Below are 25,167 nucleotides of genomic sequence, written 5' to 3'. Positions count from 1 at the left end.
TTCGTTTTTACTGTATGGTCCACAGTATAGTTTTCCACCTCTCCTCAGTTCATCTTAAAGTTGGCGACCAGTACCGTGATGCATGGTATACCCAGCAGAAAAGGACCCCCCTCCCCGCCATCACATCATAATAGCAGAGCTGGAAAAAGTGTGTGGCGGTGACCAGCTGGTTGCAGCACAGACGGCCCTTTAAATGTAAAACTGTGATGTTACCGTGCCCCTGCTCGAATGTGCCTTCTAACTGTAAAAAGTTAGATCCTGCTGCTGCCAGCCAGGCAGATGGCCTCCACAATCCAGCGAGAGGGCCTCTGCTTACAGAGAACTTTGCCTCTGGCAGAACTAACAAAGCAGAAAAACACACAGTCGGAGTGCATTCAGTATAGGTGCGTAGCGCAAACATGGGACACGAGGGAATGTCTCTTTCTCTCATTCTCGGACACTAAAGCTCAGAAAGCTCAGGAGCTAAAAGGGTGGAGAGTTGAAGCTGCAGGGATAACCTTAGGTAAAGCTGCCACATTAGGGTCTTGGAGAGCTCAGTAGTAAAGGGATACACAAACAGAGCCTGGAGGTCATCTAGAGAAGACGTGTGTGAGAGCTACTGCAGTATTGTATGAGAGAAATCTTATATCTATAGTAGATTTATGAGATTCAAATGTGAGGCTAAATCCCATAAAGTGAAGCTGGGTTTAACCTCAGGCCTTTCAGACTATCTGCATTAGGAGAATATCTCATTCGATATGTGATGCACTCAGTTAATTGAACATTAACATGGATTAGTTGTAGTTTCATCTGAATGTACAGCCAAAGCAACATTTCCAGTGCAGCATAAAAAGCACAGCAGGGTGAACTGGGCTGTTCTGACTATTAGGCGACACCCCCATCCGCTTATCTTCATGTTATCCTAACCTGTGTTTGTCTCTGCAGGGTGATCTGTCTGTGCGCACAGTTTGAAGCAGTGCTGCAGCACGGTCTGAGGAAGAGCAGAGGTCTGGCCCTCACAGCTGCCGCTCTCAAACAGGCCGCAGGCTTCAGCAGCAAGACTGAAACAGGTACGCCAGGTTCCCGTACGGCTGTGAAATTGTGGGTTTAGAGTTGAAAAGTGGAGCAGAAACTTCACTTTAGCCCTCTGTGACCTTGGATAAGCAGACTTGCGAAAAGTCTGGGCGGCTATTACCATATGCAATGCTTTTCTGTATTTCACAGGCAGTTAGAAGACAGGATTGTGCCTGAACCTGAGGATTTAGAGCTTACTAATGAAGCTAGGGCCTCTGACAATGCTAGAAATACAATAATAGCCATAGTTTTAATTTTCTCTGAGGTCACATGGTGATTGTATGCAAACCAGCAGCATAATGCTCATCCCTATAAATTACCACACTTTAGAAAACACAACATTAAAACAGACCTAGTTTGAGTTCTGAGGAGAGAACAAAGGATGGAGACGGTCGAGATGGAGCTGTGTGAGTGGTGCGTGAAGGGTCCCCTCTTCTGTTAATGAGAGGGGGGATGTGCTGAGAGAGTCTTTTGCAGCTTCTTTTCTTCCCTTTTGAACTCTTACTTAACTCCAGAGCAGTTGTTTTCACAATGGAGGTGGAGCTTATTCTTCCTCTTTCCTTTTGTCCCAATCGCTAGAGTTGACTTTCTGGTTCTACGTGAAGGAGCACCTGAACCGCCACGAGCTCCAGCGGTTTTACTCCCTGCGCCAGATCTCCTCAGAGCTCGGCCGAGGTCGTGCCTGGCTGCGCTGCGCCCTCAATGAGCACTCGCTGGAGCGCTACCTGCACACGTTGCTGGCTGACCGCCCCCGTCTCGGGTTAGTGACAAGCCCCCTCGTCAGTTATGCTCCGCACACATTTTCTCAGCTAGGTGGGATTTTTTCTTTCTTTTTCGCTTGTTTATAGATCTTTTGTGTTTTCTAGATCTTACTATGAAGACTGGGCTTTTGTGCTTGATGAAGAGAGAGCTAGTATGCTTCCCACCATGGCTGCAGGTGAGCTTGTGTTTTGGCATTAAATTATTGGTGGTAAACACACTAAACAGCTTGCTAACACAGCAGGAGAGTATAGGGTTCAAACTTTAATACAGACTTACAGCACTGTGCAAAAGTCTCGAGTCACCCAGGAAGTTCTTGTAATCGGATTTTTGATCAGCCATACGTCATCATTTCACAAGCATCTGATTGGTAACAGCTTCATTTTTCAGCATGAACATGATCTCAAACACACCTCCAGTACATATAAAGCATACCCGGATAGAAAAACGCATAACAAGACACTATCAGCCATGGATTGGCCTCCCCAGAGCCCGGACCTAAACATCTCTTGACAGAGAACAGAACAAAAGGCAGCCAACATCCAAAGAAGAGCTTTGAATGTCCTTTAAGAAGCCTGGAGAACTATTCCAGAAGACCAATAAGCTGTACTATTCTGCTCAGTATTAATTTGCTCCATTTAACAATAAAGGTGATCATACCAAGTTTTCATTTTCATGCTCATGATAATTGTAAAAATTATTTTTTCAAGCAAAATATAAAGAAATGAGGAGTGGTGCAAGACTTTTGCACAGTGCTGTATGAGTTGGTTATAAGTTAAGCTTAAGTAACATAAGTGGAAGCAACTCAAACTGTTAAAGCTGGATGTAGCCACTCTGACATCAGACAGTGGCCTCTTTACTGCTACCTGAATATTAGCATTTTGGCTAAAGCTATTTAGTTGCGGACAGAAGGCTCTAGGTAGCTTGAATGCATCCACAGACTGTATGCCTGCATAGCCCAAACACATCTGCATACATTTCACCACAGCTTAAAACAAAGCACCAACTTGTTGGATGGCCTGTTGGTGTAATTAGCCACACAGAAGGACATATTATGTCTGATAAACAAGGTTAAAAAGGTCAGCTCAGCGACTCAGATAATGCCTAACAGGCAGCCAGGGAGCTACGGATGTCCATGTCAGCTCCCACCCGGCATTCAAATTGTTGGAGACTCATAAAATAAAACTCCACTCTAGGACGTGCAGTTTGCTGCATTTCCACACTGGCTTCGTTTTTCAGCTTCTTCTGTGGCCCCTCTCATACAACTGAGCCCGAGGTTTAAAATTCCCTTTTAAAATATGGTCCTTTTGCTGGGCTATATTATATTTCTTGCCCCATTATTAGAATTTACATACTGGAAGATTTAAATTCAGCCAACTTATGGCTGCATTTTTAGTCTTTAAATGTTGTGTTCTCGTGTATTACTAACCACACTCAGTCTCTCTGAAATGACTTCACACAAACGGAGCTGCTGTAAAACACAGGAAACTGACTGACTTTGCACTTTACTTGTTAAGCATGAGTGGGTTTTTGCTGACAGTTTAAGCTCCGACCCCATTTATGTTAATGGTCGCACTGGTTCTGTTGAACTATTGATGAGCACAACTCGGATGAAAACAAACCATAAAATTATTTAGAATGTAAACCACTGATCTTGTGCCAGAGTATCTCCTCTCTTCTTCTTCTTTTTCTTCTTCTTTTTTACATCTCGGGCAGATTTGTTGTGTGCACCCAGAAATACTTAGCAAGCACAAAGAAAGTTCAAAAGCTTCATGTGTTCTAGTGGAACTAAATTACATTTCACTTCCTTCTCTCTCCATCTGCTGCGCTCAGGTTTGAACTCCATTCTGTTTGCCATCAACATTGACAACAGCGACCTGAATGGCGCCGTAACACGCGGAGGGTCCTCAGTGTCGCACCTCCTCAAGGAGTCCACGCAGGGCATCGGCAGCTTGTGGAAAGAGTCCACTCAGGGGGTTAGCAGCCTGTTGCGAGAGATCGGCACAGCCACAGCTGTGGTGCCTGGCTTCACCCCTAAAGTGGATGGGGCCTCCGACCCACTCCCCGTGGTGCCACGCAGCACCTCTGCTGGTAGGGCAACAGCAGTGTTTGACTTGCTGTTATATGCAAGAAACTGGTGATTTTTTTTTTTTAGTTTTGCACTTGATTGATCCAAACGCTTTCTGTTTATTTGCTTTGTTTTAGTGTTGCAGTATATGTGTTTTTATAAGTGTCACAAAACCAGCAAAAAGCAACATATGGCTCAGTTTGTGCTTCCATAATGGATGCTTAAACAAGGATGCAGCTCGAGGCATCTGCAGCAGAGAAGAATCCCACCGTGAAGTCTGACCTCATTTAGAAGTCTGCCCCAGTCTGTCCCGTCGGGGGGAAACTCACACCATTTTCTCTCCATATGTTCTCCTCAACGGGACTAAAGCGCCTTTAGACTTTTAACTGTGCGCTGCTGAAACTTTCTGCTCAAATGAATGTAAATGAAATTCTAAGCTGCTGCTGCGCCGGCTCCTCGGAGTGGGAAAGCCTATTCAGATTATTCACCGCTAGAAGACTTGCTAATGCACAGCCAGCCTCTTTGGCTCTGAGAGGAAGGAGACAGACTTTCTTTTATCGTCATTCATCTGTTTCTCACAAAAGCCTTCGAAATGACGATAATTGCTTAACAGTCATCATGAGTCTAGTATATCAGCTACTTTCCAAACGAGGAGGAAAAACCAAAGCTAGTGTTGGTCTCAAGTATGAAGACACGGCGCCAGGAAATTCATCACTTTTGTCAGCAGAGGCAGAATCGGCAGATAATACACATAATTGTTTTTTTTCCTCATTATGCACAGTTGAGGATGGATAGAAATGCACATGTTCGGTAATTTGCAAACAGGACTGCTCCCAATTCTGTTGCCAGTCCTCTCCCTCCCTCCTCTCAGTCCAATTTTTGAGTTTTGCATTGCACATTTGTACCAGTTTAAAGCACTTAAACTAAACTGTAAACAGTTCTTTCACCTTACACTTAAATCATGAAGGCAAAATCTGCTTTCAGCCAAAGCAGCTGGTAATCGCAGTGTGCTATGTCGATAACATGGACTGTATATAAAAAATAGATGTATTTTGGGTCTCTTTTTAATGACTAGCAGGGCGCGAGCGCTCTGGTTGCAAAGAGATCTCCAGTTATATAGAGGTCTATGAGAAAACAAGCCGACTTCTCGTTCAGTTTATTACGTCGGTAAACATTTTTCGTCTCGGTCAAGTGTTACAACCATTATTGAATAGGTGATGATCTTAAATTTTTCATGCAGTCTTCGACCTCTGGCCAAAATACTCAGTTTGAGGCATCAAATGGGACTTCACTGATCAATGAGCGGCATCACAGTAGCTACAGCTTGTAATCCATAGATATTTTAGTGCTGATTTTTTTTAGCTTTTACTGCTTTCTCTATATAAGATGAATAAAATGACTGTTATGTGTCCTGTGTCTCAGTTATTACACATGATAAAAATGTCAGTATGCAGGTTATCTAAGTCTAAGTTAGCGTTTTAATCTTTTAAGCATTACAGCTGTTTGTAAGATGAAAGTATAAACGTTAAAAATATATAAGTTTTTGTTCACTCCTTTGTAAAAAAAAAAATCTTTTTCCACCCAGACTCAGGGCTGAGGAAGGAGCGGCGGAAGAAAAAGAAGATCACCAACATCATTTCCTTTGATGATGATCTGGATGGAGGAGCTGAGGATGAGGAGGACGGGGAAGACGACTCCCAGAAGATTGGCGGGATGAGGAAAAGTCACACCGCTCCTGCTCAGAGCAGTGTGGAGGAAGGGATTGACCCTTTGGAGCCGGTCTTCTCTGAGTCGCTTGCCCAGAATGGCATGTCTGAGCCGGGCATAGTCAACTGGGTGGGGTCCCCGCATCCCTGCCGCACACCTCCCATAACGGCGCCTCCGCTGCCTGACACCAAGAGTGTAGACAACGAGGAGGAAGAGGAGGAGATATATAAGCCTAGAGCACAAACCCAAGAGGAAGAGAGGATACCGAGTGATCAGTAAGTGAAAAGAACCGAAGTAGACTAGTAGTAGTTGTACTTTAGACTCTGGTGCTCACAGCAGAAAAAATATATTTGAGAAATTCAGCAAAAAGCAGTTTGAATGCAGGAGCTTTCTTCTTTCTGCGTGCAGCTCGCTAACATTACATTTGAGCTGAAGGACTGTTGACTGTCACACTGTCATGAGCATAAGCCTTTCGTCACAGCTAGATGCATCGCTGCTCCTGCACGGTGATCTGGCTGCGGGTTGTTTAGTTTTGGTAGAAAATAAAAATAGTTCGGGTCATGATCATGACTTCTGGAAAGAGAGATTGGTGCCCTTTTTCTGTAAATGTTTTCTACAAAACTTGCCATCTTACATACAAACAGTCTGGTCTACAGACCAGAAGAAAATTACTTCAGTTAGATTGCATTTTTATACTTTTAGCACTCAATTTTAAATGTATGTATAAAATGTATGCATGTATAATACCACAAAAAGATATAGAATTTATTTATACCAAAGGTTTTCAAACTGTGAGCCACGCCTTCCAGGGTGGCAGAGACGTACATGAACAGCAGAAAGTTCTAATTTGTAGTTTTCAAATAGATACACATTCCCCAGACACTTTATTAGGCACACCTTGCTAGTCCTGAGCTGGATCCCCTTTTTCAACTTGAACTGTCTTAAATCTTCATGGCAGAGATTCAGCAAGGTGCTGGAAACATTCCTCAGAGATTTTGGTCCACACTGACTTGACAACATCACACTGTCGGCTGCACATGTGGAGTACACTGAGCTCACTGTCATGTTCAGCTAATGGGTTTGAGATGATTTGAGGTGGTGCATTATCCTGCTTGAGTTGAGCATGAGATGATGGTACACTGTGGTCGAACAGAGATGGACATGGTCAGAAACAATACTCGGGTAGAGAGCGTCATCTAAACACTGCTCAGTTTTACTAAAGGGTTCAAAGTGTGACAAGAAAATATCCCTGATAAATTATACCACCTCATCATCACTCTGAACCCTTGATACCCCATGGGTTTATGTCAAATTCTGACTCTGACATGCAAACATTGAGCAGTTAATTGAGACTCAACAGACCAGGCAACTTTTCTAGTCTCATATTGTCCAGTTTTGGCAAGCCTGTGTTAATTGTAGCCTCAGTTTCCTGTTTTTAACTGACAGTAGTGGCAGCTGGTGCAGTTATTGCTGCTTTTGTAGTCCATCTGTAGGCTGGACAGAGTGGTTACTGTTGTAGAGAAATGCCACTGGATGATTATTTCCTCTTTTTTTGGACCGTTCTCTTTAGAGTCCAGAGGTGGTTGTGTGGGAAAGTCCCAGCAGATCAGCGGTCTCTGAGTTAGTCAAACCATCATTTGGCACCAACAACTCTGCCACATTCAAAGTCACTTAAATTATCTTTCTGCCCCAGAAAAAGCTTGGTTTAATTTCAACCTCTCATTTTGGCCATGTCTGTATGTTTACATGCACTTGGTTTATGCTGTGTGATTGGCTGATTGTCATTATTATGCTGTGTTAACAGGTGTGTCTGTTACAGGTGTGTCAGACTTTGAACACACCACAATAAACTGACCTGTGGGTCAATTTATTCACTGATTCCTCAAGCAGCAAACTGACCAAGAGCGAAATTGTGCTGTTTTAGGGTGGTGGTGGGCAGCCTGTCCAGCGTGTCCACGTGGAGCCCTCTACAAGTCATGGCTGGACACAGCAGCGCAGACATCCTGATTCCTGTGAACCCTGCCGACCCTCAGTCAGGTACTGCAGCAGCGGTTAGTGGCTCTCGTCACAGTGGAAATGCACAATTCACACAAATAGCCAAAGATTGATTGTAGTTCTGTGGGAACTCATGAAATTTCTTGTCCCAAAATGATATCACGAGGATCAATCAGGAGTACACAATTTTATGCAATCTAGGCAAGCATAACATTCACACATCAGTGCCTCTGGCAGTCTTTGATGGGGGACCTGAAAGGCCATAAAGGGAAATGGTACCTATTTCTCTTGCGGTAGGCATGCAGTGTTTTTACTGCTGATCAAAGCGGCTTATGGCTTCCGTGAAGGATTTATTTCATCGAATGAAACGCAGGGACTTTCTCTTTTGGCTTCCAGCTTTACTTTCACTTTGTTTCAGTGAGCTCCGTGGAAGATACGGCCGCATTTCCTGTTCAGTGTGAGTCGGCAGGATCAGTGGAAAACTGCGAGAGCAGCAGATCTCAGCTCACGTTCAAGTAAGCTGTCGTTTCAGGCAGAAGTGCTGTGAAACATTCTTCACTTCCAGGCCTCCTCGATGTGACGTTGTGCTGCAGCTTAATGTGCAAAATAAAATAAGAAGCAATTCCAAGATCTGATTCCTCTTTCGAATGCTTTCAGTATGGAGTCCAGTCCAACAATGCAGCCTGCTCCGCTCTCCAGCGCGCTGTCAACATCTGCTTTGCCCGAGTCCATGACAGTGGGTGAGTGTGCCTTCTTTATCTGTCTGTGTGTCTCTTACTATTTCTCGCCTCCTCTCTCCTCTTAATGTTCCCAAACGTGTTCTGTGATATGAACAGTGTTGGGTAAGTTACTTTAAAATAGGAACTTAGTTACATTACTAGTTACTTCTATCAAAAGTAACTCAGTTACTTCAAGTTACTCGTTACTTTCAAAGTAACTAGTTACTAGGGAAAGTAACTTTGGTTTTACTCAGAATTCTCTTGTTAATGTGTTGCTTCCACAACTTTGCCAGTCTTCTAGCTTGCTTACTTGCCACAAGTGCACTGTGCCACCTACCAATAGAAAGGAAAAGATAATGTGCATGTTTCCACGAGAGAAATCCCACGCCTGGACCGTCATTGACTGCTGCCATGATTCTAGCCTACGTCACAGCGTCATGTGCGCCTTTTACATCCAACACAAAAAACTGCAGTCGTGGTGCTTTGATTGTACTCAGAACTCGGAAATTCTGCCTTCTGAATAGGAAGATGTAGGTAACACCAGACTGCAGATGAGTTGCATACAGGGCTGGACTGGGACAAAAAATCGGCCCGGGCGTTTTGACTAGAGACTGGCCATTATAGGAAAAATCATAAAGCCTTTGAATGAAAACAAACACTGTTGTGACAGTGATGTTCACTGTTTTGATGGTATATATGCATCAATCGTTTGTTGTAAGATTCAGATAATAATTTTTTAAAAGCTAGACATTTTAAATGAGAATAAGAAAGAAAAGTATTTCTTTGTGCCCACCTCTCCCTGTTAATGCCCCACCTGGCGCCCCTGGCAAAACTTTGCTAGACCCGCACCTGCACAGTTACCAGCTGTCAGCTACCTAAAAAGGATCCTGGGGTTATTTGTCTCTCAGAAACAGTTCATAACTTCCCTTCAACTCATTTATGTCACCTAAAAGGTAAACCTGTTTCTCCATCACCTGTTCAGCTCTGATGATTTAGTAAGGACGTCTCCTGGTTTCATCTTCATGTTTCCCTCTCACCAGATAACCAAACCGTCATCATGACCAGCAGCTTTTTTACAGCTGTGGCTCCAGCAAACATCAGCTGATAGTAGAAATTAACATTAAATAAATCCTAACAACAGCTGATCAAGCTTAAACGTGCTGCTGCTGTTTAACGCGACATCGGCTGGTTTCCTCTTTCTGGCGCAAAGTGGGCGATAAACAAACAAGAGAGAAAAGCCGATCAGCTGATCATTGATCAGTTTTCATGATTGAAGTAGAAACGGGAGAGGGAGGGGGGGGAATGAGAGAAGAAGAGGCAGCTGTGCAGCAAAGACACAGAATAACTCCAGCTTTGTGCCTTTTTCATTGTAGCTGAATTACGGGACAAACTGTTCCTTTTCACCTCAATAAGAAACGCGTAATATTTTCTCTGAATACCAGACGGGACGGTTGGCAACTCTAATAACTTATGAACAAAATAAAGTTCAACATCATTAACTTCATAGCACCCACCCAGCTGTATAGAAACTCCGTCATGCTAGCTAGCACGCAGTACGGAAAAAGTCAGAATAACGAAAATAAACTGCACCTAAACTTGGTTTATATCTGACCCAGATAGACTGCAGGTCATAACTTCTTACCTGAAGTTCAGTTCACACTTGGACCGGCGGCCGCCTCAGGTCTCTTTTCCTTCTCTTCCACCTGCTGGCCTCCAACACTTGCTAATGTTATTGAATCTGTGGAAGCTCCGCGATAGCCACCACACGAAGTAACGAGTAACGACCCTATCTAAATCCCAGTAACGACTAACGCGTTCCTGATTTTGGCATAATAACTAGTTACCGTGCTCGTTACCACAATAATAACGTAGTTACTGTAACGCGTTACTTAATAACGCGTTAGTCCCAACACTGGATATGAATCACTGCGGTGTTTGACGCATGTTATTCATGACAGCTGAGCGGCATATTTTATTCAGTCACTCTGACAAGAAAGGTTCAAACATGCCCACGAACAAGATGGATTTGATCTCTTTTGGTGCTGAGCTGTGGGTTGGTTGCCAAACAAAAACATGTTGTTACTCGCGCATTTATTCGTGACCCTCAATTAGTTTCTTGGGGGTACGAGTAAAAAACACCTTAAGAGGAACAGAAGAGTTAATTACAAATTGCTGAGAGTCACCTGCTGGATACACAACAAAATACTCATTTAGCTAGCAAAACGTCAGGTAAAAAAAATGTTTTCAATTAATATTTTTATTTTCTTGCATGCATGATTGCAGAATTTGTAAAATTGTGCACTGATGCATGCAAGAAAAACAACACAAAACAAAAATTAAACTGAAAAAACCCCCAACATTTGTACATATTTAATATTTCATTGAAACTGTGTGTGAGCACGTTGCATGGTGATGTGGCATTATGTAGATGCATGAGACTCTCTTCAGCCCAAAAGGTGATACGTGCATCACACACACACACACACACACACCAGCAAAATGTGTGTGTGAGAAATTTGAGTTTGCGCAGCTGAATAACGAGTGGCCCAAAACGCCACAAACCTCTCCTAAATTGAATGAAACATACAAACGCCTTACGTTAGATTTGACTGCAGGAAACTCACTTGTCAAATTATCTGTTCCTCAAGAGGCTTTACCCAGAAGATGATCAGATTTCAAGCTGTAGGCCCAGAAGTTTGTGACCATAATGAATCCTTCGGAAGTCCTGACATGTCTTCCTTGGGAAATTTCTCCACAGCTGTGGAACCCGGAGCAAATGAAATTGAACTTCCTGATTAGTGTTTTCAAACCTTGTTGTCATTTTTCTTGGCGGATAAACTGATCTAATTGCAGCGAGTTAAGCCCTTCGTCCAGAGACTGTTCATTGTGTTTCCATTATGTCAAATCATCCACCAGGTGGCGCTGTTGTTCCAGTGTTCTGACATGTTACTGTATGTACTGTATGGACTCGCTCGTTTGCTTGGGAGCATGGCAAAAATCAGATTGTGAGAATGCCTGTAGTTCACATCAAATTTCTGATCTGTAAGAAAACAAAACACAAAAACAGAAAACTAAAATGAAATCACATGATGGACATTTTGGTGTGTGCGACCAGCTCACTGAACACACAGACTTCTTTTCCTCTTGCCTGGAGTCTGCTTGGTGTTCTGCTCAGTGTCCCGGAGCTAATCAGAGCTTAGACCCTTAGACGCCCAGACGGATGCTGTTTGAGATTTTGGGATTTAGTGTGTGTGAGAGAGAGAAAGACGGAGAAAGCCAGAGGAGGAAAGGTGAGGGGGAACTGCTCTTAAGCACCGGGACTGAGTGGTCGTCTAGTCTATTAGTCCTCAGTAAGAGGAGGCCAGAGGGTCAAAGAGAGAGAAGGAGAGAGAGCTGGTGATCTAAAATTTCTGTCATAGAGGCAAAGAGCAGAGAGGATGGTTTTCATGGTTACACGAGGCCTTTAAAAGATGTAGAATAGCAGATTTCAATAGCGGAGGATGGTTTTTTTTTTTTTTTCCTTCAAAGACAAATCCTGCCTGAAACTCTAACGTCACATTTAGGTATCAGACCTTAAAGAGCAAAAGAGCTTCTCTCCAGACTGAGTAACATCACACAAGGAGGAAACCAGTGGACAGAGGCAGAGATACCGTTTTTGACTTGGTTCAGTTTTTATATTTTCAGTAAAAGATCAGAGCTTTTTTCTCAGCTGAAAAACTCGTATTCACTTTGCTCTCCCTGGCTCTGTTGCTTTTGCACCTAAGCCAAAACAACAGTTCCCCCTGAGATTTGTGCAAAATCGTCCGTAAGGAGAAGGAAAAATACGTAGAACATGTCTGATTAAACCTTGATTTTATAGCATTTCACTCTGAGTTTTGCCTTTAGGTAAAATCCACTTTGTATTGATCTGAACTGCAGGTTAAACTTTCCATAGAGACGTGCCACTATTTCATACATGGAATTGAGTGGACTTGTCAACAAGAGTAACGGTGAGCCTGTGAAAACACCAGAGTGATGCATGCAAAATACTAAATTACTCGAGCGGATTAGGTTTACATTGTGTTATAAATTTGTACTATGTTATTAGAGCACACCGAAGGGCAGCCTTGATGTTGTTTGCCTGTTTAGTGAGTACATTTTTGCTAAATTCAGAAGGTGCTGGATTTATTTAAAGGCGTGCTGGAGAACCTGAAGGAAAAACTGTGTTAGGAGAAAAAAGAAGGATGAGGGGTGCAGTGTGAGCTCTGCCTCAGTGATTTCCTTCTGGGTCTGACAGCTCATGAGGCCAAGCGGTCCACTGATTGGAGAGTATGGAGTTTGTAATTCACAAGACTCCCTTATTACAAGGCGTAGCTCTCGCCTAATGCATCTGTTATTGGAACGATTGAGCCGGGGCGTGCTGGCGGAAGTGCACGCTGTCTTGTTTTCCTGGAACGATGGCTCTTCCAGGCAGAGCGTGAGCACAGAGGTGCGTGCGTCTGTCTTTCTGCACACAGACTTGTACTGTAATTTGTTCACGTCCTCTTGTGAGGACAGAGGGGCGTCTGGCTCTACTGAAGTCCCTAATGGCTCGTCCGTGGCACCCGCTGTGAACGCGTGGTTGGACTAAAGGTCACGTTTATTTCTGGCCTGCTGATGTGGAGAATGGAGCTGTGGAGATAATCGAGTTTTTCCCTTTCTCCTCGCTTTTCTTCTTCGCCTTTCTTCTTCGCCTTTCCTTTTTCCTCGTCCTCCTCCAAACAGGCACTTATCCCGGGGTTAGAGGAGAGACCTACTCATGTCTGTGGCTATATCGACACCCTACATTAGCCATGAAAACAAAGCTAAGGTGCATCCTGCATTTTGCATGTGTGCAAAATGCAGGATGCATTAGCTCTGTGTCTCACGGTTAATATTTATGGAAGTCCTGGTAACAGCCTAGTTAGGCACTTTGAAACCTCAACGCTCACCTGCGAGCGTAACTATGGAGATGAGTCACCGTGCAACTGTGCAGCCTGGCCCAAATCTGTCCTCAACATCAGGATGGAGATTAGCATCACCCGGCAGCAGACTGCTGGCAGACTTTGGCTGCGACTGATACAGTTCCACTGACTGACGCTTTAAGCTGGAAGAAAAAGACCCGGAGACCTTTAAACTGAAGTTGCTGCCACACATATGACACAAATGTCACCGTTATATTTATTAGGGATTAATCTGTCGGTTATTTTTTCTGTGAATTGATTTTCCGGTCTATGAAATGTCAGAAATTGGAAGAAAAAAAAACCTGTTTTCCTCAGAGCTATTTGATTTGTCTTTTTTGATGTAACTCCATAGACATATATAATTCATAAGGTCAAGAATTTTTTACTGCTTCAGCTTGCTCTTCTTTTTTGTTTTTGTTTTTTTTAGCCAAACTTTAGAGCGGCGGTATCCAAAATTTCGAGTGGTCCTGCCCAGTTTCAGATATTTTGCTGTGCACTCAAACTCTGATTTTCAGTGATTCATTTCAATCTTTTCTTGAGTTGTTCCCGAGTTTTAGTCACACAGTTTTGCTCCTGGCACTTGACAGCCACCATTCTGTTATTATTGCCTCCCTGCCACTATGAAGATATAAACAATCTGAATTTGATCCCATGGATTTGTGTTAATACACTGCTCGAAAACAAATACATAAATAATGGAACACTTAAATCACACATCTTGATGAACTAAATATTGAAGCTTAAAATCTTTACTGATTTTAACAGTCAGTCAAAGCGAAACCACCAACAGTGTGAGGGCTGGATGAAGTCATCAGGTGATCCTGTGGCTAAGTAGACCATATGCCTGTACGCACTCATAATAACATCTGGGCACACTCCTGTGGATGTTGTCCCGGGGGATCCCCTCCCAGACATGGATCCGAGCATCAGTGAGCTCCTGGACAGACCGTGGTGCTATGTTGTGGCTTTGGATGCATGACACATAATATCCCAGAGCTTCCTAGTTGGATGCATTGTGGGGTATGTTAGGTCCAGTCAGTGGCATCGATGGCCGAGCATTTTCCTACACCAGGGAACCCGAGGCCTGCTGCATTTTCAGGTCTGAGGATTTCTCGGTAACAGCAGTCAGGCTACTGTTGGCTAATAAAGGTCTGTATTACTGATCAACACAGTCGGAGAGAAGTTCAGAAGGTAGAAACCCTAGTATAACCTTGGTACTGTAATCCCTTATTCTGATTGAACTTCAGCATCTGGTCAAGCTTTTAATTTGAAATAAACTGGGCTGTGGGGATGTTTATGTTTATTAACACATGTATGAACACAGCCGTGATATTATGATGGCTCATCAACCTCTTTGTTGTTTAAGCTTATGACAGTTCTTATTGACAACCCCGTGAACATGGCTGGTGTTACTTTTGAGACAAAGATGATGGTTTTGTCGTCCTGCTGACAGTTGGAATAAAGCTAATTGAAGCCTCAGGAGTGGCGCACACAGTATCAGCACAGTTTACGTTGCTCTGTTGTGAGAATCGAGTACAAAAGAGGGAATGCCTGCTCAGTAAAATAAAAGCAAATTATTTTCAGATGATTGTAATTATTAGATATTTGTGAGGTAATTGTGTTTTTGTTTACTAGCACGGCAGAGCAGAGAACCCAAATCTAAACCTGAATTCACTCTTAGATTTTCTTGGCTTTGTTTCTTTCTTCAAAGTTTTTAGTAGCTACCACAAAAGTATGTTTTATTGTGGCAATAAAAGTGCTGCTCTCTGTGAGTCCGATAGATCTCATTCTGTATAACTCCTGTCAGCTGAATAAAAAAAAAGAAAGTTAAACCTGATTTTATCAAAGCAGTTCATCTTTGTGACAGAACAAAAATCTCACATTAATACAGCAAGTGCGGCGTGTGGGATGCTGTTATTTCTACATTTGAAAGCTGTATGATATGAGTTTATGCATATTACTGTGTGTAGTCTCTGTGTGTCTGTGATGCATTGGAAGCAGTTTCTATGCAGAAATCTCACCGCAGTGTCTCTTCTGCAGTGGAGCTGCGTCAGGCCATTGTAGCCATGATGAACAGGAAGGACGAACTGGAAGAACAAAACACGTACGTCGGGATTCACTCCTCTTACCTGCTGCTCGCAAACTTTTCAATGCTCCATCACACACACGTACTTAGGCTGGAAGACCTCCAGAGACTGTGACTTGCAGCGATTTAATAGATGCTAAAAAAAAAGTTAAGCATGCTGAAAGTCAAAGGTCAATATTGATAAGCTCTAAAATACAATACATTTTTATTTCTCTTATAGATTTGAAAGCAAAAAGGTTGACTGAAGTACTTTACAAGTTAATTAAAGAAAACAAGATGAAACAACTGATCAGTAAATTAAAAACGATACAGTGAAATAAAACATAAAAACCAAAAATACAATAAAATAGACTAAACTGCTTTAATGGAAACCATGGCTGTACTATGAGAATTTGGAGTTGTATAAGTTGCACTGCTTGGTTAAATAGTTGGTTGCCATTTAAAAATTAAAAATAAGTAAAAGGATCTCACATTTTCTAACATAAAAAATGGACAGGGAGCCTTTATAGACCTGATGAAACTGGAGTGATGCAAAATCTGTTAAAGGAGCAGCATTTTGACTGCCTGCGAGCAACAAACAGATACAAGCTATTGCAGTAATTTTTAAGGCCTTTTGGAGGAAGATGGGATTTTGCTTTGGGAATCTGACGCAGGTGATAAAAGCTGTGTTAACCAGTCTCTAACATCTCGTAGACGGGAAAATAAATCTGGATGGTGTCAGCGTAACAATGGAAGTGAATTTTGTACTTCCTGAAAATCGATCCCAAAGGCAGCATATATAATGAGAACTGAGTAGGACCCAACATGGACCCCTGAGGTACACCACAACAAATCTAAAATAACTAAAAGAGCAGAAAAACCCAAGTCAGCAGTTAAGAAAAGATCATTAAAATACAAATACCACAAGTGTCTAAAAAGGTCTGATGATTAAAGTCGATTTTAAGAAGTTTTCTTTTTGAAAAAAAGCTGCAGAACAGCGCATATGAAAGCAGGTGATACACAACCCGATGACAAAGAAGGATTTACTAGCCTGAATATTATGAATGGTTTCCTTAAGAAGATGGCGAGGATCTCTCTATATAATTAAAGTGAATCTCCTGCCAAGCAGAGGTTAGAATTTCATACTAAATGATTTAAATTTAGGGTATTAAATTAACGACACAGGCACAGATTAAGTGCTGATTCAATATTTTATATCAGAGCTAAATGTAAATCAGTCTGTCAGTTAGTGCTGCAATTAAAGCAAGTATCGTCATAGTTTATCTAATCTGTTTATGAAAATAACATCCCCAGTATTTTAACATTTAGAGGATTAAGCCTGTGTATGGGATGCTACCTGAATGTGATAGTGATAGAAGCTTGTGTTATTTATGCATAAACGTGCAGGGCAGCTGCTTTTTAAAGTGTTTTTTTTCTTTAGGTCTCTTCGCAGTCTGCTGGATGGGGAGATGGAGCACTCAGCAGGCCTGAGGCAGGAAACCGATCTGCTGAAGAAGAAGCTGGCAGAACTGGAAGAGAGGCACTCAGCGAAGGTCCAGGCGCTGGCCAGGTAACACGTGATGCCTGCGGACCATACGTTAATACGTAACGTCTGCCTGCACAATGGAAGATTAAAACTGCACGTAGCAGGGGACTTATTCTATTAATGTTTAACAAGCTAATGCACTCTTAACAAATTAATGACAGCAAAGAGTGCAGATTTAAAAATACTGCTTTTGATTTCAGGTGACGGTAAATTTAGATTATTGTGTGTGGCCAAAGCATTTGCACGCTGACATAAACAGACTATTTATTTGTTTTGGTCTACTGGTCAGAAAACTCATTTTTTACTCTTATTGACACTTTGGACCACGGGTTATTCAATTTGTTGACTTTCAGTCAGAAAGTTGTTAATGGCACTGCTGATATAACAAATGAAGTCCCATTCGAAGCTTCCACTCTATAACCCTTTGGGCACACAAAATAGTGGCAGAATATGATGTCAAATGATCTTCTGGTTTCACCTCTAGCAAGAAATTGTAACATTTATGATTTTCTGGCACAGATCTATATTTACCCATACAGGAGTTTTAAATTTATATATTCTTGAGTCAATATATTTTGCGGGGAAAATGAGAAATAGGTGCAGTCATGGATTGAAAAGTGTGCGCACATGTATGGAAGAGGGGAAAAACAGTTTGCACAATTCTAATGAGTTTGAAAGTCAATACTTGTTAGGACCACCTTTTGTGCTTTAACACAGTCTGAACTCTGTTAGGCAGCTTTCTTGTCATTTCTTTAGGTAGTCTTGTGGAATATTTCTCCAGGTTTCTTGAAGGACATTCAAAGCTCTTTGATGTTGGCTTTTGTTCTGTTCTCTGTCAAGACGATCCCACACTGCTTCAGTAATGTTGACTGATAATGTTCCAGTGTTTGTTTTTCTATCCAGGTATGCTTTCACTCCATTGGCAGTGTGTTTGGAATCAGTGTCATGCTGAAAAATAAAACGATTTCTAATGGCACGCTTCACAGATGACAGATGGCATTGCATGGTGGCTCAAAATCTGACTGTATTTTTCTGCATTCATAATTCTGTCACTTTTAACGAAATCCCCAACACCACTGGCTGAAACGCGTCCCCAAACCATGACAGAGCCTCCACTATGCTTTACAGATGGCTGTAGACACTGTTGTACCTCTCCTTCATACATTTTGAGTCCATAAAAGGATATTTTGAGTCCAGTTCTTGTGTAATTTTTCATACCTCAGCCTTTTTCTCCTGGTTTCCCCTCCTTAAGAATGGCTTCTTGACAGCCACCCTTCCACTGAGATCATTTCCGATGAGGCTTCAGGGCCACGTGTATCCCTCAGGTCCTGTGTCATGTTCAAATGGCCTCCACAGTCACCAGATCTCAATCCAGTCATCCGGACTGAAACGAGAGATTCACATCATGGATGTGCAGCTGACAAATGTGCAGCAACTGTGTGATGCTATTATGTTATCAGCACCTTGCTAAATCTGTGTCATGAAGAATTACATCTGTTCTAAAAGCAAAAGGGCATCCAGCCCAGCGCCAGCAAAGTGCACCCAAACAAACATAAAAACCCAAATGGCTGCTGATTGTAGTTTAAGGACAAATGGTGTATGGATGATGTTGTGGTGGGAGGATTTATCATACCAGTGTTTGAAAACACTTTTAGAATTCCAGAAATGGAGCTGCATGACATTTAAATATTTTATATTTTGGCACATTGAGCATTAACCGCTTAATGCGTTAAAAACATGCATTTTGGCTTTTTGTTTGCACTTATGGAGACACTGTCAGTAGAATGCAGATGGAACTGCATGATCATCCAAGTCATGTAAACAGAGTGTCTCCAGATGGGGCAGTGCAGCAAAAACACTGACAGCAACTGAATATAGTCCTTAGCAGTTACACCTGTGTTTTACACTTCAGTGGAGTCAAAGATACAGGCGTGTTATTGACTGCTCCATTCATTAGCTGTATGGATCCACATATTTAACCCAAAAAGTTTTCAGTCAGCAGAGCAGAAGTAAACACTGTGTTAAAGCTGTAATAGCCTCAAGCACTTTCATGTCTGTGATTAAAGCTGCCTTGTTGCTGAGGATTGTGCAAGGCCTTTCCTTAGACCTGCTGTACCTGCGTCACTGTTTTACACATAATAACAGTAATTACCACTAATGGCAAGAGCTTTACGCAGACAGGAAAAGGAAACTATATTTGTGCACTGTTTAGTTTCCCCATCGAGTTCAGTCTACTCATGATTAAAAGAACTAGAGGATACACGTCAGAGCAGAGTAGGAAACTTTACCCCATTCATACTCGGTGTGTGAGATTTCCTTTTCCTAAATCGCAGATACAGTCAGTGTTATCCCAATAATTGACCACCTACGGTTCACTGAAAGTGGCTTCTATCACCTTGGCATGTGCCCAGAGTCCTCAGTCAAGCCCTGAGCCCTTTAAATAGACGACTAGTCATCCTGCAGCAGGCGAAACAGAAAGCCCCAGCAAGCAAGATTGTAGCCTCCCACAGTAAATCAATCCACTATCTGGGATTGATTGGGTGACTCAAGTTAAGTGTGTGGAGACTGAATCTGATGGGTTTGTTGTTGGGAGCGGACAGGGCAGCAGCTGACTGAGCCGTTTAATATGTGATGATGTTCATATGGAGCACTTTAATGGGGTGGAAATGACACGAGGTAGAGAGGCAGTGAGAACAAGAGATGACTGTGACATACAGTATGCATTTCCACACAATCAATTGAAGACGCACTCAGACACATAAATCCGTTTCTGTAGTCTGCTGCTAAATCTCAAGTGCTGCTTTTCCTTCTCAGCCAAATCTGTCTCGATCAATAGCAGCTATAAATACCGTTGAAGGAGCAGCTAGCCGCTGAATGAGGGCTTGGAGCTTCTGTGAAAGCGGCTACTGGCAACTGTTGCTATGTGCCCCACAATTCTTCATCATTACTGCGTTAATGGGGAATTGAGTCCGTTTTGACACTGAAATGGTAACATCTTAACACTCATAAGAACGACTGGTTTTCTTGTTGACCCGATGGAAGTGCTTTACTCCCGTTTAATTAATCGAGACATTGTTTAATCTGAGATTACTTTGAGAGGAATCACTTTGCTGCCTCTGGCACTGTGCAGGTTAACTTTTTATCTTTACCACCAGATGGTCCTGCTGTTTGAGGAAGTCATTAGCTTATTTTAGAAATCTTCTGAACGATCCTTCTTACATAGTAGAGTGATACCCATACTAAAGGAAGTGTCTTATATACACATAGCGTGTATGGATGCCTGCGTGTGTGTGAGCCTGGTCGTACATGGGGGTGGCAGAGGATGAGCAAGCCTCCATACATAGATTCCGGCTGACGTAGACTCAGGCAGAGGGGAGTGGGCTAAAACGAGCAGCTGCCCACTTTACCGACTTACTCACAGATCCATCCACATATAGCACGAGAGTGTAAGACCCGTACTCACACATTGTGACATTGTAACCCACAACCCAAGCGCATATGTAATAGTCCTCTCTTGTGGTCCTGTACGCACACCAAGCATTTGCATTCTATGTATTTCCATCACCTGTTGGATTTCCTATGAAGGAATATTGCACATGTAGCAAGTAAAATCTTAAATGTTTTGCTTCATATAAATTGGAGCTAATAGATAAAAGTCGTAGTTTTTGGTGTGACCATCCTGTGAGTTTAGACTGATTCTTATAATTGGGTCCTTCCATCTGAAATCAACATGGGCCTTATGCGCAACCTTCTCTTATTTGCGACAATTTTATGGTCCAAAAGTTGAATTTATCTAACGAGTGCTGTGAAATTTCAGCTTCATATATCAAATATTTTTCAGGACACATTCTTTTTAGAAATATGGTCCATCGACCTACTTTCAGCACATTAAAATCTGAGGCAATATTTGAACATCAGTGTCTCAAAAACCATTAAAGGTAAAAGCCTGAAGCTTGAAGCCTTCTCACTGCTCTTTCTTATGATCAACACGACTCAGGACCTGTAATTTGGGACCGATACATTAAAAAATCTCTGTGCAATGACTAGTTATATTTGAGTACACCTTAATAAAAAAGAAACTTCACATAGCAAAAGACAACTAGTAGCGAGTGCTAAATATCATATAGTTATATTTCAAAAGAGTGTAAAAGGTTTTTTGCTAATTTGTACTCAAATGTGGGATTTTGCAATAGTGCTCGAGTTTTTACTTGACATTTGAACTAGCCAATACTCAAGCATTTTTTTTTTAATGCATCTGTCCCAAATTACAGGTCGTGAATTATCTTCATGATAAGAACGAAAGTAAAAGCTTCAGACTTTTATCTTCAGTAGCTACTGTGGCAAAAACAAACAAACGAAAAAGTCTGGAGGATCTGCACTTTGAAACTGGTTGCCCTTTCCTCTTACCATCTGGATGCCTCCTTGTTTTTGTTGTCACTTAAGATGATCCTCGTCATTATTACACCGTAAAATGAATTTGTTATCAATGTGATGACTCCCTAATGGCAATGCATATTGGAATATTATTAATTAATGCTGTGATTAATATTCATTCCTTCATTTCTAATGACACAAGGCATTAAATCACCAGAAAGCTGTTGCTAAATAGCAATGTCCCACACCAATTGACCTTGCTCTAAATGTCTAACCCTCAAGCTCATTCCTCAGAGAATAGTGAGACAGACGTGCACACACACAGAAAATCTTTCCCCTCGACTATTTCTTGCCCCCCTCTTTATGCGACAGTTGGCAGAGCGGAAAGCAGGCCTCTCGCAGCAGGAAGACGGGAAGGCGGCCAGTCGAGTGGGCTCGGGCCAGCTAGCAGTTCCTCGTCACAGGGAGAGGGGGTGGTTGGACAGGCGGACACATACGTGCGCGCACACACTCGCATGCAAAAGAAACGAGAGCAGATGCCTTTTTCTTAGCTGGCAGAGCCGCCTTTCTCCAAGCAGTCTGGTACGGCTTTTCTAAAATAAATAAATAAATAAAATAAAATAAAGTGGCAGAGCAAGCGGCTGTGATGTTTGCCCGGTTTATTTGTTGGGGGTGTTTACTCAATTATGTCATTCTGCCCAAACGGAAGTTTTAACAACCCAGCCCCTCCACCCCACAGCCATGCTGTGCCTCTGCGTGGATTTATCTATATGTATAATGCATATATGTGCCTCTAGAAGTGTGTCAGGAGAGAGAATGTCTGCTTTAAGGGCTTTTTATTTATGTTTTTTAAAGATGGCAGTGCAGTAAATTGCACTCAGGAGCATTACCTAGCGACTGAGCTACTGATCTCTGAAGGCGTCTTTAAACCTCTCATCCACTACTTCCAAACAGAACCAGACTGTACCTGAAGAAGAGCCAATTTATGCTGTGTTTATTGCACATTAGGATGGCTTTAGACCATGGGATAATAAACGGAGGGATGGGGAAATGTAATACAAAAAAATCACTCCAGGGCATCTATTCAGTTTAAGTAATTACTGTATGTAGTTTGAGTTTAAGCTTTCCTTTTCAGATAGTTTTTTTTTTTTTGCTTGTACTCTAAGAGAAGATAAGAGCCCCCCCCCTCCTTTTTTTTTTTTTTTACTGGCTTTCTAACAGTGTCTTACAGTGTTTGCATTATATAAAACCCATTCTCAGACTTCACATTCTTTGCTTTCTTTTAAACAAAATATTCATAATTTCTTTATCTCTTAAGCACACACTGTTTTTTGCTCTTTCCCCACTCCCATTCACTTGCACATAAAATACTTATGTTTCTAAGCCACGTAGCTTTTCTTTCCCCCCGCCGTTTCCTTCACGCACAAAACAATGCTGCTTTTTTTCAAAATCTTTTGCACGCACACGGTTTATCCTTCTTACTTATCTCGCATTGAGGAAGATGAGATGACTTCAACAGTTTTACTGCCCAGTGTAGTTAATAGGCTTATCCTCTAAGCAGACATTTACACTAAATGTTTCTAGAGCAGACGTTGGCCCCTAATGAGAAAGCAGTGTGTGGCTGGTCCCATATCCGCTGGATGAAGGATGCAGTTTATTTAACAGAGATGCCGAGTCCTTAACTTTCAACACGCTAATTTAAAACTTTAGCATCCCTCAAGGCAGACAACCTACTTTGAGTTTTAGATGAGTTTGAATGTGTCACGTTTATACGTCCTGCTCACCAGTGGAAGCACCAGATAATTTAATGGATCGCTCTCAATTTTGGAATTGAGAAATTGTGCGGCGTTCCTCCCTTCTGGCTTTGTTGTTTAATTTTGTTCCGTATCCATTATTTAATTCTCGTCCTGTGGTTCTGAACATATCTGGCGCGCTGAACTGAGTTTGTTTTGATAGACTCACTGAAGGCATTGAGGAAGTTGCTGCAAACCGAAAGTCAACGAGTTCAGTCTTAGTGGGTATTTAAAATACAGTGTGTGGTTGCTGCCCTCCATGGAAGGATCGAGCTGAGGGGGCGCAACACTTAGAAACAACATGAAATAAAGCAGTAAAAATGTAAAAGTATTTGCAAAAACAGAGGAGCTGTGTGTTAAGCAGGTGGATTATTTTTTATTGCATGTGGGAGGCTGAGCTGTGGTACGACCTGAGGGAAGCTGCTCCACTGCAGACACAAAACTGGACACCTAGGGTGTTTATCACACCTCCAGGCTGTGTTTTATCCCTCTGCCCTGAAATTGGATTTGAAAATACTCACTTGAAAATAGTTCAGTTATTGGGGCTTTGGTCAGAACCATGCTCACGCTGTGTTATCAAGTCCTTGGGTACATTCCCCACCAGGCCACTTATATTATCTTATATGTTACCGTGCTAAAGACATGCTCAGCTCTTAATGGAGGGAGTTGTACACATCGTTCAGTGTACTTTGCACAGTTCGCTCAAGTTTAATTAATCAGCAATTCGAATCAGTCCCCAAAACCTGAGCCAAATAATTCTGGCTTGATGCACTTGATTAGCAACAATTCCTTGTCAGCGGAGAGCACAGCTGAGGTTGACAGATGCAGTGTATTTAACAAGGTGACATTTTATCCCGTTGAAAGATTGTTTGCTTTGCCCGGCCCAGGCATTGTTTTCCAAAAGCAAGCACATTACACCGGCACAAAGTGTTTTACTTGTATCGGAGTGATCAATAATTCAGCAAAATGTGTTCATTATCGTGCTGTTGTAACCTGAGAAAGGAATTCAATTTCAAGTGCGCTAAGTATTGTTTGTTCAAAGGATCGTTTATTCAGAGCAGACAAATCTCGCCGAATGATTTTTTTGGAACGGCTGTTCGAGAACAAACAAAACTGTGTGTGTGTTTCTTTTTATTTATTTTATTCTTGAATAGCTGACAGGCATCTGGTTATTATTTTCTATTGACAGCTTGCAATAACAACTGTTGAAATGATTGTGAGTGCATAATAATTTAAATGGTATAAAAAAAGCAGAATGACGGTGGAGATTTGAAAAGGCTCACAGTGGATGACAGGCAGCGACAGCACCTGCTGAAGATAGTCGAGGCTTGAAATCAATACTTCGTCAGTTTGGATTTTTTTCTTTGGGAAAATAATTTCCCTAGTATTATGTTTTATATAACACCAATAATAATAATGCAACGAGTAATAAGTGGTAAATGGCTTGTATTTGTATAGCGCTTTATTAGTCCCTGAGGACCCCAAAGCACTTTACACATCCAGTCATCCACCCATTCACACACTGCAGACGGCAAGCTACGTTGTAGCCACAGCCACCCTGGGGCGCACTGACAGAGGCGAGGCTCCTGCTAAACACTCACGCTTTGTGCTCTGTTGTCGTCATCAACTCCTCCGGGAGTCAATTCTTACCTGCTAAATTCTTCACTGCTGAGTCCTATGGGCTTTGTCTGTCTGCTGTTTGGTGCCTGTCTGATTACATTTTACATGACCGAGAAGCTAAAACCTTTTTTTTCTTGTGGTATTTTTGGTAACAACAACAGCAACAACGACAACAACAATAGAAAAACCTGGATAAATTCTTTCTTTCTTAGAAAACATGCAAACTGGCATCTAATTCTAAAACACCTATTGGAAAAAATATTAATATTTATACAGTTATTTAGTTTTCTGTAGTCTGTTAGATGGGTGTTATTACGGTGGCCGTGAGAGGTCAAACGCACTGCAACTTAAAAAAAAACCAAAAAGCTTTAAAAGCGCAAAATACAAAACTAAACAAAATGGAAATGGTACAAAAAATGTTGTAAAAACTCACAAAAAGTGTGTTTTTTTTTTTTTTAATATAATAAGAAGTGTTTTGGGGAGACAACAACATGACGGATCAGCTGT

General features: G+C 42.0%; 1 protein-coding gene and 1 long non-coding RNA gene across 3 annotated transcripts in view; one reads left to right on the top strand and one right to left on the bottom strand.

Annotated features, from left to right (window-relative positions):
- snx29 (sorting nexin 29) overlaps positions 1–25,167 on the top strand; it is a 146,150-nt gene that overhangs the window by 4,880 nt on the left and 116,103 nt on the right. For both annotated transcript variants that reach the window (XM_085171253.1, XM_085171254.1), the window contains exons 4-13: positions 925–1,049; positions 1,633–1,813; positions 1,920–1,990; positions 3,646–3,903; positions 5,466–5,862; positions 7,512–7,624; positions 8,001–8,097; positions 8,240–8,322; positions 15,303–15,366; positions 16,769–16,897. In XM_085171253.1, coding sequence (XP_085027379.1) covers positions 925–1,049; positions 1,633–1,813; positions 1,920–1,990; positions 3,646–3,903; positions 5,466–5,862; positions 7,512–7,624; positions 8,001–8,097; positions 8,240–8,322; positions 15,303–15,366; positions 16,769–16,897 — 1,518 coding nt within the window. The remainder of the gene's footprint in view (positions 1–924; positions 1,050–1,632; positions 1,814–1,919; positions 1,991–3,645; positions 3,904–5,465; positions 5,863–7,511; positions 7,625–8,000; positions 8,098–8,239; positions 8,323–15,302; positions 15,367–16,768; positions 16,898–25,167) is intronic.
- On the bottom strand, positions 5,768–10,321 carry LOC146513055 (uncharacterized). The gene is made up of 2 exons (XR_014875832.1): positions 10,213–10,321; positions 5,768–8,403 (listed from the first exon to the last, which is right to left on the bottom strand). It is a non-coding gene; the product is annotated as an uncharacterized LOC146513055 (long non-coding RNA).

This window comes from Neolamprologus multifasciatus, chromosome 8 (genome assembly GCF_963576455.1).
Source record: "Neolamprologus multifasciatus chromosome 8, fNeoMul1.2, whole genome shotgun sequence".
NCBI lineage: Eukaryota > Metazoa > Chordata > Actinopteri > Cichliformes > Cichlidae > Neolamprologus > Neolamprologus multifasciatus.
The sequence above is the reverse complement of the archived record's forward strand: the minus strand, read 5'-3'. Positions and strand labels throughout refer to the sequence as shown.